Source organism: Aquila chrysaetos, chromosome 21, assembly GCF_900496995.4.
Source record: "Aquila chrysaetos chrysaetos chromosome 21, bAquChr1.4, whole genome shotgun sequence".
Taxonomy (NCBI): Eukaryota; Metazoa; Chordata; class Aves; order Accipitriformes; family Accipitridae; genus Aquila; species Aquila chrysaetos.
Genome location: NC_044024.1, coordinates 7,904,589 through 7,920,197, shown reverse-complemented (window position 1 = coordinate 7,920,197; position 15,609 = coordinate 7,904,589). Strand labels below are relative to the sequence as shown.

Here is a 15,609-nt window from a genome sequence, read left to right as displayed (position 1 = left end):
ACAGAATTCCCCAGATTTAAAAAAAAATATTAAAAAAATAAATAAAATCAAGTAGTAATTCCAGACTTCACTTTTGGGGGTCACACGGCTCACTGACAGTGGTGCAACATGTGGGCTTTCACAGAACTGATTACTAGGGTAGCACTTGTCTCAACCTGGTGCGAGTCCAGGACAGATTTATTTTTTTTTTCATGGTAAATTCAGAGCCAGACTCTGGGAAACTCAGGCATAGAAGGAAGATGATTTGAAGACTTCGTTTAAACAAGTAGTTTCATTCTTGGGTGTTTGAACCAATACACATAGGGGACAGATTTTTAATAAGCAACACAAAGATACTCCCAGTTTAGTACATTAAAGAGGTGAAAAATCAGACTAGATGACATAAGTTTGTTTTACATCCTTGAGCTCTGACCAGACCACTACCACCACATAGAGGTGGGTCTCCCTTCTATATTCAATGTAGCTATTTAACTTTTTTTTTTTTTTTTTAATTTGTAAGCCCAATTCTGTCTCTTGATTGGAAGTTCAGCCTCTCCTGCCACTTTACAATGTGGGTGCTTTTTTGACATTCTGCAAAACACTCAACTGGTGGAAAACCTACTCAGGCAATCAACTCGGCAAGTTAACCTGGTATGCAAAGGTATTTCTCTTTATATGCTCAGTATTTGCAACAGCTTCGGTGGCTCAAATGCTAATAGTTTTGCCAGCTCCTGCCAACAGTAACGATAAACCCACCTCCTCTTATGAAAAGCGCTGGAGCTGCAGCAAATTCATAAGCTCCTTTTCCTCCTTCTGCCTCTCTATCTCCATCTCTATGTCACTGCTAACTTCATCTCTCCCTTGACCCAGGCTCCACTGAAATTCTTTCCACTGATCACTTCCTGCCTCAGCTACCCCCATCGCTTCTTTTCTGGTCTTCATAAATCCACACTGCAGGAAGAAAATACATAGCCAGGCTATTATTACACTCCCAGAAACAGTGATAAATTATGCCCGTAATATCCCCTCTTCCATTACATTTTTCAGCTTCCTCATGCTCTCCAGAGCCTTTTCAAAGCTAATTTTCTATCATTCAGTTTCATGGGATTTGCTTTCTCCTGCCACTCCATCACACTTTCTCGCCCCCTTGCATTCTCATCCTAGCATCTCTTATTCCTTCCACAAATCGCAAAGCAATTGGAAGTCCATCCTTCACCATACAATGTGCAGTGAAATAAAAACAAGACGCTTCTAGTCCAAAAGGCACGTGTGCAAAACCTCCCTGCCTCACTACAAAGCTTCCCGCCATCCTCCACACCGTCTTGAATTTGTGCTTTATTTTTTTTAAACTCTTATATTCCAAAATCTACTCCTAATCATTGTTCAGAAATGCCTAACCAATTTTTCTGATCATTCTCAAAAGCCTTGCAAAAGCATCCCAGTTTTGACTGGAGGATTTCTCAGATCAAGGGTGGAACAAGGACACAGATGGAAAACATGACAGGTCTTTTTCCTTAAAATAATTCTGGCATGCCTCTTTTTCCTGAGTAGCTTCAAAGAAGTTTTGCTTATGTCCCAATAGAGGAACAAATACAAATGTTTAAACCCTGACAGTTGCCACGAAACAGAATTGACAATTTTCACAGCTGCCACTTAAGTGTCCTAAACAGGAACGTCTACTGTTCTTAAACATACTACTAGGAAAAAGTACAATTTCACCTTCCTCCTATCTTCTGTGCTGTTCCCTCCCTGTATATGAGTTATTGCCTGAATAGCCACAAAGCTTTCACTCCTTTCCATCGCCTATTACTTGGATACCCTATATGAAAAGACTATTATTTATACCAGTTTGTTACTCCCAACATCCCAGAAATCATGTGATAGAAATTCCTCCCAAAGACACAATTATAAAAACAAAACTTGAAAACTGGTTTCTGCACTGCTATTTTGAAAAGGAAAAAAAAAACCAACCCCAAAACAAACAAACAAAACCCCAAACCCCTGTTCTTCCAGCCAAAGAAACCAAAGATGCAGCTTCCCAGTGGCCAAGTAACACAAGCCTGTAAGCTTAACGGGCCAGATACCAACCAAACTCCAACATTAAAATAGACTTATTGCTTTATCGGCCTCCCTGGCCAGGAAGTATCCTGACACTGGAGTGGAACAGAAACAGGTCACACTTCATCCCAGAAATCTTCTCTTAGCTCCTGGGACTGGCATCACAGTCTTTCTGCTGCTGTAGGTGATCAAGAAGAGACTTGCTATTTGATCCCTTTTGACTTACTTCACTTTTACCATCTTTTATTGACTTCCACCAAAATAAGTTAAAAAAAATAACATCCTTTCTTCAGAAAGCAAACATGGGGCAGAGGAGGAGGAAGAGGAGAAAAGAGGAGCAGCAAATGAAAGTCATTCCAGTTCTCCTTGCCCAATCACTTGAAAACATTTAGCTATTTTTGGCAGGCTCTGAACATTCAGTCACTGGTATGCAAGATGAGAAGCAAACGTAAAGCAAAGCACATGACAAACCTGCACTGATTGTACATCAGTATGGTTGCAGAGACCTTTCTCCTGTTTACAGTCAGAAGAAATATTACTTCAACATCTGTAGCAGGGGGTAGGAGCGAGCACCTGCACTACATGATGGTCTCCAACAATTAAAAATCATGATTCCCCCAGGAAATGCATACGCAATTCCCACCAATACCACAACTCCCCAAAATACCTCCACATCTTTATTTCACTAGAAAAGAGACTTTCACGGTTCAGGTATTCCAGCTCTGCACCCCATAAGAAGTGACAATGGCTTGCAGTGGCAATTGGCTCCATCATAGTTTCTTATTCTCTTGCAGCACTCGAAGGAACAAAGTATAAGTGACAGCAGTTCAGAGCACTGTGTATAATTACAATTTAAAAATTTAACATTTTCGAGGCAGCACCGTAGCACAGCTTGGGCAGATTGAGATATAAAAGCAACGTAAGAAATTTGTATGTCTATTGAACATAAAAGATAGCTGTACAGAAATTCACAGCAGATGTAAAATCCAAAGAAAAAAATGTTTCTACGTAAGCAATTTGACAGCACATTGACAATGTGTGGAAGTAAATCCAGCCTAAGCTACTTGAACAAACATTGCGGCCAGTACCAGTGAACTACACAGAGATGCAAGGAGGGAAAAAAAAAAAAAAAAAAAGAAAAAAACCCAAGGTGCCTACCACCTCCTTAGATTTTGATAACTCCTGAAAAAAATGGCTGAAAAAACAAAATCAGAAGAAAGCGCTCTCTCGACTTGTGTGTCTGCTGGGCAGGTAAGAGAGTGTTTGAGGCTAGGCGCGAGCAGATGACGTGCTGCAGATCACTTGGAGCTCATTCTGCAACGCTCCCTTCTCCTACTGGCTGTCTTCCCTGTCCCTCTCCTGTTAAGCCTTCCTTTCTGGTTCTTTCACACCTTCTTTCCGTTGTATCTTTCCTACCTAATGCAAAAAAAAGCCCTGCACTTTTTCCCTTCACTTAACAAAAATCAGAAATACTTCTGAAATTTGAGGAAAAATTCACCTCCGACAGAAGAGGAAAAACTCCAAGGATTCAATACACAAAACAAACAGAAAAATCAAACAAAACCAGGTTAGTGCTAATTACCACTGGATTTGCAAATACAGGCTACAGGGCGCAGGGGAAAACTGTTCAGAACTCCTAAACTTCTATAATTAAACCAAGCATGTGAATAAAACCTGTATGAACCTCCTGGAACTGGAGAGCTCACGGCCACCACCTCCTTCTTCTGCCTGAGGAGCTGAAGACCCAGGCGAAACTGCTGACACAATGGGAACGGCCGCCTTCTTCCAGGAGAAAGAGGGAATTTTCTGTTTAATGCCTTTCACTTGGCCCATTCGCAGGAGAAGCACAATTAGCAGGCTATCTTCGTCATCAGAAGCTGAGGCTGAGCCACAAAGCCTTCTTCTGTCACCAAGTCACCGTGCAAGGTGAACTGCGTGCCCGTGCCCAGGCGTCATCAGCAGGGACCTCTGTGAGGCGATGCCAGGGCTGCCCCGAGCCAGACACGGCCGGTTCCGGCCGGTTCCAGCCGGTTCCGGCCGGTTCCACCACAGGGCGCAGCCGAGCCCGGCAGCGACGCTGGTGGCACCTCTGGGAAGGCGCGTTGGGGACAGGGACGAACGCTGCCCGGCAGGCAGGAGCCAGGGGAAGACGTGTGAGGAACAGCCCTGGGAGCACCAGGGCCAGGGCAGGAGGAGGGAGGAGGTGCTCCAGGCCCCGGAGCAGGGATTCCCCCGCAGCCCGCCGAGAGACCGCGGGGGAGCGGGTGGAAGGGCCCAGGCCGGAGCAGGTGAATATTTCCCCGAGAGAACTGCAGCCCGTGGAGAGCCCACGCTGGAGCAGGTTTCTCCTGAAGGACTGCAGCTCGTGGGAAGGAGCCACACTAAGGCAGGGGAAAAGTGTGAGGAGGAAGGAGCGGCAGAGGGAAACTCCTGTGGACTGACCACAACCCCCGTTCCCCATCCCTGCTGGGGCAGGGGGAGGAGGTACAGCAGTTGGGAATGAAGGAGTGAAGTTGAACCTGGAGAAAAAGAAGGGGAGTGGGGAAGTTGTTTTAGTTTTTGTCTTTATTTCTCACCATCCAACTCTATTTTAATTGGCAATAAATTAGTTTTTCCCAAGTCGAGGTTGTTTTGCCCATGATGGTAATTAGTAAGCGATCTCCTCGTCTTTATCAGCTTGACCCAAGAGCTTTTCCATCTCGTCTTCTCACCCTGTCTTGTTGAGGAGGGTGAGCGAGAGACGGGCTGGGTGGGTGTCTGGCAACTCACCATATGAGTATTTTCCCTCTTGGCACAGCAAGGGGGATGTTTTAAGTGGTTGGAGGAGGAAAAAAATTAATCACGTGGGTACTACCACTACTGCTGATGAAATCCCACATCTGCATTGCCAGTATCAGCTGTTAAAGCTTACACAAACAGGGAGACAGAAGCCCACCAGAGCGGTACAGCAATGCATTGGATTCCCTGTGCTGGCATCTAAGAGTGATGCAGAGAGGTGAAGCAGTCAGTTTACAAAAGCCAGCAAATGCCCATGGACCACTCAGGTCAGACGAGGCTCACACGATGCGTAAATTTGATCTAATCCCATTAAGACAAAAGAAATTTATCCTAAATCAGGTGGTAACTAAAAGCACATGTATCAAAAATACCAAGTCCTTGTTAAACAATTTATTCTTAAAGCCACCAACAGAGCCTTATATCAATTATGTCAAGCCTCAGCTGAAAAGCATCTAGAGATTACTTGGGCCACAGAACAGAGTAATCTCTATAAATACACCTTCATTTCAGCTACAATCACAACCACAGCATCAAAGGTAATGAACCACCACTAGTTCGGATTTAGTCGATCTTGGAACAGTGTACGCGTGATGCAACCCAGACCAATGGCAATTCAATTACTATTTCAGGATATCTCTTCTTCCCACTTCATTTCAGTCCCTCTGCTCCCTCCCACCTCAGAGTGATGCTCTAATTATTCAAACAACGTAAGCAGCATTCAATCCATGCCAGCCCTTTCTTCCTTTAGCACTGACCTTGCCTTATACATCACTCTCACAAAACTAATTAAGTGGAGAACAGTCTCACTTTACACTCTCTTCATGAAAAGAACTGAATTGTTACCTGCCTGAGGGTGCAATTCAAATTATTTTCGCCTTCATTTCTCTCAGCAAAACAATACAAATATTGAGCAAGAAACCAGACCAGACAATTCAAGGAAACCCTTTACCCAAGTTACCACACACACACGTACAGAAAGGATTATTGTAAATAACATACTCCTTTAGTTGTTTCATTTTGTTTTTTAACATATGTCTCTTCATGTAAACTTGGCCAAGACATGTTTTGGGAAAAGTGGGGAATTTTGTTAGGCCAAGAGACATAGTTGAGGAAAGAAAAACAATGTTTGGGGCACACAGACCCTAGAGCCAGGCTCAACTACAAGGAATCCAAGTGGCTGAGAATGCTCCAGTACCACAGAATAGATCTGAAACCACCGATTCTGTAAAAGCATTCAGTAATCAACAGAGCGATTCCTCTCCAACATACATTAACTGACAAATGCAAAGATCCTGGTTTGAAAATACTTAGCTGTGGGTCATCTAGGATGCAAAGCTTGCCTGCCCAGATTTACATGTTTTTTGTAATTATACCCAGGATTGACCACATATCTAGATTCACAGAGGATTTTATAAAAGCATGGATTCACTGCTTGCAGGGAGGAGACTGAGGCACAGGATTTGCCACTTCTTTGCTCCTGAGGAACTGGTTCATATAACTCCAGAGCCATCTCTTTTCCTAAACGCACCATAGCAATAACACACAATGAGGAACAGAGGAAGAAAATTAATATTCATTTGCCCCAAGACTACACTGCAGCACAAAATTCCCAAAGCCTAGGGCTAAGACCAGTGCCTTGCCGGAAATCACAGTAAATGGCACAAATACATCTAATGACAAGTCTCCAGCATATTGCGGGTGGCCACAGACCAGAAATGCCAGAAGCCCAAGCCATAAAAATTCTTATGCATCTGCTATGGATGCTGGCACTCACCCCTTTGCAGCACCCTGCAATGCTCTGTGGGGCTACTCATCCCCCAGGCTTCATCTGCCTGGGACTTTTTCCTCTGAAGATGAGATTTAGCATCTGCCAAGAAGCAACTATTATTAAGTTTTCCTCTAGAAGCAAAAAAGATTACTATCTTTTACTACTTTCCATACAACACAAGTTCTTTATCATGGACAGCAGCCATACGAGAACAGACAGTATCACAAACCCCAGAGTTTGAAGCCTGTCCCTGAAAATACTGCCTTAGTGTGTATTTCTTCAGCTAACGCTGAAAACCATTACAGAGCACCGGCATGAATGTGCTGGCATCTTGATCTCAAAGGCCACTTCCATTTTTTAATTGCTGGTGTTTTACTGACAGATGCCAGGGACACCGTCTTGGGATTTAGAGGGAAGGATGTTTCTTTTATAAATCTATCTTTTATAAAGGGTTACTGTAGTTTGTGGAACCAAAACCAGTCACAGATAATGAGTCATAACAGGAGGTAGTTACTGTAAATATTCCAAGCATGGGCACATTAACAACCACCCACTAATCAGAGGCAATGCCACAGGCAGACACAGAGAACTCCCACTGGTGTCAATGGGAATTTTGAATGGATCAGGACCTCAGCCAAGAGCTGACTGTCTATTGTAACCTGCCGCATTAATATCCAAGATGGGGTGGGTCGTGCCTCAGATTTTGGCTGTCACTTTCCAGTGGGCGATGCAGGCATCTATTCAAAGTGGATCTGCAATCTCAAATTTCAGACAGGAGGCACAGAGATTTCTAGTGTGAAATGAACAAAATAAAAGCATTGAGTTTAACTACTCATTCTTTAGAGTCATTAAACGTTTATGACAAGTTCTGATGCGTAAGTCAATAGCACCAATTGACCACAATAAGACCCAATCTACTGATGGCAAACATCTGCCTGAACAGAGACTCAAGTTCATATGTCAAACTGCAGCTGCTGGTGAAGTTTAGTGGGACTTTTTGTCTGGGATGCAAAAGAATTGGCACCCGAACTTCTGATAAAAAGACAAAGAAATGCCTTGCCTCCCACCTGAGCTAGCCAAGCAGCAGATAAGGTGCTAGCACTGCGCTCCCTTCCCCCTTCTCACACGGGTCTGCACTTGCTGCTAATTTTGATTCAGTGGACTCAGACCAAGACATGGTCAGCTTACATGTTGCCTCTGCGCTGCTCTTCTTCAGTCCCTGAAGTAAGTTACTTTCTCATGATTCAGTACTATAGAAATATAACTGTTGAGATCAGCTTCTTTATTTTTGTCAGCTTTTCTACAGACCTTTCAATCATAAGCTGCATTATACTATATTCTCAAAGCCAGGAAAAGCAGTAATAGATACCTCAAAATTCTGAATTCTCTTTTTCCTGCCAAGTGCTTTCTTTAAGTGCTTTGTTTTCTGCTGTCACTAAATTAGACTAGTACCTATACTTCCAAAGTCTCCACCTTTACGGTCACTATTTCAATATGCTCTTCTCAGATTAGAAGCTATCAGCTTCCAAAATACTCCTCCTATTTTGCTTTCTGGAGAAGAAAATATACTCTGCATTTTCTCACTGCTTACGGCTGAGGTTATCAGACTTCTGGGCAAAGCTATCAAAGTTTCTTGCAGTGAGAGCACAGAGACAGGAAAAGACCCCCCCCTGCATCTGCCTCGATAGGGAAGGCAACAGTACATAATCCAATTGGTAAAAAGAAAAACAAATGCAGATGAATCCATTGCTCGGATTTAGTTTCAGATTCTCTACTCCGTCTCTCGACTTCCCTTGGAGGAGCCACACAAACTGCAAAGCAGCCTCTGGAAAGAATCTGGCTGTAATACCAGACAGCACGAGCTCTTTAAGGCCCAGATCCAAAGTACAAGGATTTCAGCAGGTCTCAGCTCACTTTCTAATGCCCTATATTCTCCTACTGCCCCAAATAAAACGTTAACGAATATTTCATTCAAAATAGGTTGTGTTGATACAGCCCCCAGGCTCGCTGGGGACACTGGATATACTGTTCTCAAAGTGCAAAGCAAAAGCTGCCACACACCAGCTACGTGGCAGGAAAAGAACCAGACCGGGAACTCCACTGCTGCCCGTGGGAACGCACCTAGGAGTATTTCCTGAGCACATCACTAACTTCCATTGAAGAAGAGCTGTTATCAGCCATCAGACTACCACTGCAGGATGCTGAACTGTTGTCACCCAGGTCCTCATACTCCTGCTAACCCCAGAGAGAGTGCCAAGAAAAGAGACACAGGAACCTGCCCCATGCTCGAAACCACCAACACAGCTGGGACAAGGCTGCTCTCTGAAACGAGCCACTTGCTACCACGAACAGCCCCCACTCTGGAGCAGCAGCACTGCCAATCTACCTTTGTGAGGCAGCTTGGAGGCTATGTGGGCTTACGATATCCTGCAGCTCTCCAACAGTTAACTCACACAGTTAAATAAAAAATAATAATAATAAAAAAAAATCAATCCTATAATCTTACACATAGACATTCACAGTTAATGCAGCGTTTTGCAGAAAGTAAAGGTGCACATCCCTGACTTCATTATGTTAATCCATAATCTTTATTTAGATTAGAATAGTTAATTCTTAAACATCCACAGCCAGTTTTAAAAGCAGCCAAATTTTGAGCAAAACAGTCATCACTGGATTTTCTAGGCATGACTTACAAGTGGGGCCAACAAACTCTGAAGCAAGCCGTTACTTTCCTCTTTGGCTTAAGAAAAGATGTAAAAAACCCCTATTTCTTTAAAAATAGATTTTGGTACTTCTGTTACACCTGCGCAACTCCACTGACACCACCACAGGCTTTACAAGAGAGGGTAATTTTACTGAAAATACGCATTGCAAGACAGTACTTGTACTGGATTATGTCGATTCCTACCAAAATCCATGGCCTTTCAAGGTTCTGTATAAATCAGGCTTTTCTACAAAGACCCACCCCAAAAGCTGGTTGTAGAAAGTGCCATTCAACAGCTTACACTAAGCAGCTCCTTACATTAGGGCTGAATACAGCCCTTTCCAAATTCTGCAGAGAACTAGAGCAAAGTCTCATCTCATGCACAACCCCAGAAGGTGTAAAAAAGCTTCAGGAGTAAGAAGGGCTGACACTATTCTCACTAACAAAGTACTCCACATTTATTATGCGAATATAGCCCTGGGACACCTGCATTTACAGCAGGTATTAAAATTACATCATATATCTTACAGGATGTGGGCTACATGAGCATATCACCATAATGAGCTACTCTCATATGAAACCTGATTACACTGTTCTTCGAAAGAGTGGTTAACTAACTCAAAAACATACAGGCTTCTGTCAGGACTGAAGTATACCCAGTGCCAGTATAGCTGCAGAAATATGCAGGAAATTGTATCCCATCCTTTCCAGACAAATTACTGTTTCGTTGTGTATGAAAAAAAAAAACCAAACAACCACCAACCACAGCCTGTTTCTACTATGGCTAGATCCAAATTAAATATTCCCATTAAGAGCAATAATATTTGCAATCACCAAAAGAAAATTCAGGTGGTTCAGAGGAAAAAACACTTCCTATTTTAGTCTACAACACAAGAGGCTAAAGAAGGCCATACAGCCTGTACATTAACTGGTAAATACTACCTCCTTACCACTGTGCCTGGGCCCTTTTTAAAAGCATATTTCACAGACCGTAACCATCACTCACTGCTCTACAGCAGTACCAAACCACCTCATACATGTACCAGCTCCTCCTGCTGTATCTAAAACTGCCTCTTCACTTTGTGATAACGGAGAAAGTTTTTATACGAGCTTGAAGAGCGTACCAGCATCTCCTGGAAGCAGAATATCAGCATCAACTGTTTTTCTTGGGATTCTCAGTATATACACCTTCTGGTACACTATCACCACAGGAATCAAAGCCTTGCACGGCTAAGTCATTACTGACTCAGTAACAGCAGATACAAATGCCTTCGCCCCAGTGTTTTGAAATACACATGTCCCAAAACCTATACACAGGCAATTTCAAACATAAAGTTAATATGTCATTGAAATTTGTAATCATAGCACAAAATGGAATATGTAAGTTTGATTTAAAAAAAAATGAGCTTTCAAGCAAGTATAGCACAAGTATGGCAAATTCTTTTTGTGTAGGATTATTACACAGTTCTAAATCATGCAAAATAATTCCTCAGAAAGGCAGGAATCTTTTGTTCTGCATTGCTTAATAAATTATTTAAAAGAGCATTTTAGTGAATAAGGCCACTATAAATACTCAACATCAAAGAAAATAATGTAAAGACAAAAAAATATTTCTTTAGAAAATGTAGGGTTTTGCAATGAATAGTGAACTTTATTGTGTTGTTGTGAAAAATAAGTTAAAAAAAAAATCTGACAAAAACGCTAAGATTTGGAACATAAGACATAACATAGAACTGGAAAGACAAAGTTAGGGGAAAAAAGAACATTAAAAAAAAACAAAAAAGGTCTGAAAAATCTAGCGTTAAACACAAACTTTCAAAATCAAGAAACCAGAAAGTTTTTAAAAAAGAACAGAAAGGATGAATTGTTTTGATTTGGCCTCTCAAGCTGCTAAAAAAGTAGATGACAGGAAAGTGCCCACTATGTTTCATAAAACTAGTAAATAAGGAGCAGGTTTTTTCCTCTTTCGGGGAGGCCAAGAGCATACCCTTCACCTGGCTATCCCACCAGCACCAGCCTACCACGCAGACGTACGTTTGAGAAGATACACAGATTTCTCTACAAATACACGGAAAAACTACTTACTGGACAGATACCCAGCGCGCACACACACACCCCAGCTACTTATCGTATGTACTCCTACAACCCCGAGCGTAGGTAACACCGCAGAGCGAGCTGCGCGGGGGGATGCGGAGCCCGTCGGAGAGGGAGGCAGAACCACCTGTGCATGCACCCCCCCCCCCCCCCGGGCATGCACCCCCGCAGCGGGGCACCGTGTACCCCCCCCTCCGGGCATGCACCCCCCGGAGCGGGGCACCCCCCTCTTCCCCGCATGCCCCCCCCCCCCCCCCCAGCTGCCCGGCCGGGCTGGACCAGCCCCCCCGCCGTGGCCAGCCCCAGCCGGGGGGTCCGCATGCAACCTCCCCCCCCCCCCCCCCCCCTTCCGCACCGGCGGTGCCCCGGCTCCGCGTCTCCATGGCGATGGCTCCCCGCTCCGCCGCCCCGGCACGCCTGGGCCAGGGCCGCGGCCGGGGCCGCCTGCAGCGCCGAGCACCCGCCCGGCCCGCGGCAGGGGAGACGGCTCCCCCGGTGGAGCGGGCGCGGGGGGGGGGGGGGGGCACTTACTTTCGCCGGTGCCGCATTGAGCCGCTCCCCCCCTCCCCGTGCCGGGGTGCCGGTGCAGCACGCCGGGCACCGATTCCCCACCCGTGCCCGGGGTCCCCCGGGCTACGGACTTTCACCGGAGCGGTGCCCCCCCCCCGCCCTCACCCCACTGCTCCCAGCCCGGTAAGGTCGGGCTGTCCGCGGTCGGGCCGGGGACCATGCTGTTTATCGGAGCGGCTGCGGCTGCCTTACCCTTGGAAGCATCTTTCTCTTCTTTGGGCTTGATCACCTTCCCGCTCATAGACCCCAGCTTGGGTGGGAAAATCCCCGGGAGCGTCGCGGATTCCGGCTGGACCCAAAGAAACCTCGGGCGGGGGACAGCCTGCGTGCGTGTGGGGGATCCTCTACGCCGAAAAGGCAGGAATAACACCAACAGAAGGGGAGAGTGGGGGGGGGGGGGGGGTAAGGAAGGATGAAAAAAAAATCCGGAGCCGGCGAGCTGCCCGCTCCCCGCCGCGGTGCCTCGGAGCCCGGCGGCGCCGCCGCGGTGCCTGCGGGAGCGGAGCGGGGCGGTGAGCGGGGGGCTCCGGCAGCCGCAGCACCGAGCCCCTGCGCCGCTCGCCGTGCCGGAGACAAAAGCGATTTTCCCTGTGTCTGCCTGGTCCCGGCCCCCTCCCTCCCTCCCTCCTCCCGCCTTCCCGGCTCTGCCTCCCCTCCCCAGGGCCAGGGAAGCGCAGCCGGTCCTGGAAGTCCCACCGACCGGGGGGAGGGGTACTGTGAGTTGGGGGGGGGGGGGGGGGAGCGCTTTGGTTGTTTGCTTGGGTGTGTTGGGTTTGGGTTTTTTCTTTTCGCATCCTCCCCTAATAATAATGGGATGGAGCAGCAGAGCTGCAGCCGCGGATGGGAGGAGGAGGACGCGAGTCCCCGGCACTGCAGAAGAGGCGGCAGGTTTACGCTCGCCGGCAGCAAGGAGGGCTGGAGCCAGAGCTGCCCCCTCCAGCCCCCCCGGGCCGGAGCATCCCCTTCCCCATCACCCAGCCCTGGCTCCCACGAAGCGGTACCGAGGAGGGCAACGCGCATTCCTGCTGCCCTCCAGCCCCGGGACGGTGCCCAAGCGCCCGGGCTGGGGGCGGCACAGACCCGGCCTGCCCTCCCTTTGGGGAGCCGCTCCTACGCCCCCCATCCCACAAAAGGGACGCTCCGGTCCCGGGGCTGTAGCCCCCGGCATCGCCCGGTCCCGAGCCCGGCAGCCTGTTGCTGCCGTCGCGGGAGTGCGAAGAGCCGGGGGACACTGGGGGGGGGGGGACACACGACAAGGGGGGCATCGGGCTCCCTTTAACCGGGGGACACGCAGCGCCTACGCCGTTCCTCTCCCAGCCAGCTCTGCCCCGGGGTGTGGGACGGGACTCACCCCGCTCCCTGCCTGTCTCCCCCCCCCCCCCATCCGCCCTCAGGGAGGAGGAAGGGACCCCCCCAAGAGCAGCAGAACCTCCCCTCACCTGTACGACAAAACCTCGGAGAGGGGAAAACTTCCTACGCCCGGGGCCGCCGCCGGGGGTGGGGGGGAGCGCGGTTCGCAGCCACCCACCCGCTGCCCCCCACGGGCGGCCGGGGGAAATCCGATGCAGCCGGCGCCCCGTAGAGCCTGCCCCCGCTCGGTAGCGCCCAAAATAAAGGTGCTGGGAAGGGCGAGCCGCCAAGTGCCTGGGGGAGCCCCTCGGTGTGGCAGCCAGGCTCCCCCACCCCCCAGGTGGCCTGTTTTGGCGGGGGGGGGAAATACGATGGGCTTCTTCAAGACCAGCAGGGAACAAGGCAGGGCTGGGCAACCCCCAGGGGAAGGCAATATGCTCAGGGGACGGCCCTCCCCGTGGCCTCTGGGCACTCCTCCGCTTTTCCTGACACCCCCCCCCCCGCCGCCCCAGTCTGCAAGTGTAGTCCCCGCACCGGGTGCTGGGGGTCTCCGGGAGAGGCAGCAGCCGCCGGGGCTGCACGGCCGCTATTTTTAGAGGAGCCGAATTCCTCCCCCTTCACCCTCCCTTTGCTCCAGCCCAGCGCCGGGGACAGCTGAAGGCAGATCGGCTTACCGTGGTCACCGGGGTCCCAGCCTTGCTCCTGCCCCAAGCAAAAGATGGCCGGGCTGCCAGGAGACAGGACATCACCTGGCTAAACAGGGGAATGAGCCACAGCTGGCCCCCAGCGTGGGGTAAAGTCCCCTTCCCACCTCACACAGGTGGCAGGAGATCAGGTGTGATTAGGAAAATCAGGGCTGTTTAAGCTAAGTCTGAAGAACCAGGGTCAAAGCTGCCACTTGGAAGACCTTTATGCTTGCACTTCGTAAATGACTTTCCCCTAAGAAGTGCACGAAGCACAAAACTGAACCCCAAGTCCTCAAGCAGAGCTCCTCCAGACCTCCATGTATCTATCTGCACCATGAGCAACCTCTGCTCTGTTTCTAGAACCAAGGAATTGTCCTGGCAGGGTCAGCTTTGTTCACAGAGATTCAGTAAGCCCTCTGATGATAGTGGACTTAGGGTCCTCTCAATATAAGGCTGTTTTACTTGAGCCTTTTCTGTGATTTTTTTTTTTTTTTAACACTTCAGAGACCTGCCAGGAAAATCAAAAACTCAGGCTTTCTCTTGGCTGTTTCTCTCCAGTTGAACTTGGACCACTGAAAGCAGACAGCTGGAAGTGGTGGAGTGGGGAAGGAGAGATTCTGCAGTTCAGCTGAGCCAGTGTTGTCAGAAGTAGCTGGTGAGCCCCAGCAAGGAGATTTCAGCTGTCCAACACAACTCACCTAGACCCTGATTTTCAAAGGCACTTGTAGTGACTTTGATGAGAATTACAAACAATTCCCACTTCTGGTCCAAGGTCTTTGCAGCACCAGAGGCCGCTGATCGCTGATAAACGCTGTGCTTAATACTGACAATGAACTTGCCTTACGTGAGCCATTCTCACCTTTGCCAGGAGATCTGTTAAATTTTACAGGAGCAGTTATTACATTGACCAAATGAGGCCTCTACACTCAAACCAAACATTGGAAGGAGGCAGCGGCTCAGCATGTTGCAGCAGAAGTGTACCTACTGGTGGGCAGAGAGCGCTTACCCTGCTGTTTTGAAATGAGTTAGTTTTTTTGCCTTACTAGTTTGCAAGGCTTAGAAGTGTCAGTTAAAACAGTAATAAAATATGGTGTTACGCCTGCAAAATATAAGGGGATTTGCATGAAGGCTTATTGCAGTCTGGGTACAGCTTGCGCAGCCTTTACTTTTAGAGCTACCTTGACAGCTCAAATATTCTGTTGGGGAGGGTGTTTGGGGTTGGGGCACTGACTTATGTCTTCAGATTCCCTCATTAGTTCCTTGCTTTGGTGTGAGCATCTCTGGATTTGGGGTAAATCATGTAAGGTCTGGCTTCGCAACAGAATTTTGTTAACTAACAAATATTTAAACATGGATCTGAGCCTTAGTATCTGTGTACCTCACTTTCCCAACTGTAGTAGGGAAAAGTGTCACCTCATTGCTTTACAGCTATAGCAATGGAAGCTGAGAAGCACTTGGATGCTGTGGTGAGGGAACTGATACGCAACAAGGTACATACCGCAGCCAGGCTTATGCAGAAACGCACCTATATGTGGCCCCGACACGGAGCTTATACCTCTCACTGACGGCGTTCTCTGAGCATCTGAATTAGAAACAATTTCTGCACCTCCAGATAAAGCAGA

At 47.8% G+C, this 15,609-nt stretch overlaps 1 protein-coding gene across 3 annotated transcripts in view; it reads right to left on the bottom strand.

Moving 5' to 3' along the window:
• FGF13 (fibroblast growth factor 13) overlaps positions 1-13,524 on the bottom strand; it is a 267,134-nt gene extending 253,610 nt beyond the window's left edge. For 2 of the 3 annotated variants that reach the window (XM_029997143.1, XM_029997141.1), the window contains exons 1-2: positions 13,391-13,524; positions 12,144-12,295 (exon numbers count right to left, since the gene is read on the bottom strand). Coding sequence is in view for 2 of the 3 variants with exons in the window: in XM_029997141.1 (XP_029853001.1) it covers positions 12,144-12,192 (49 nt within the window). In the remaining variant the exon portion in view is untranslated. Of the gene's footprint in view, positions 1-12,143; positions 12,557-13,390 lie in introns of those variants that run through there. The other variant, XM_029997145.2, reaches the window with a different exon arrangement.
• Positions 13,525-15,609: the final 2,085 nt, after the last annotated feature.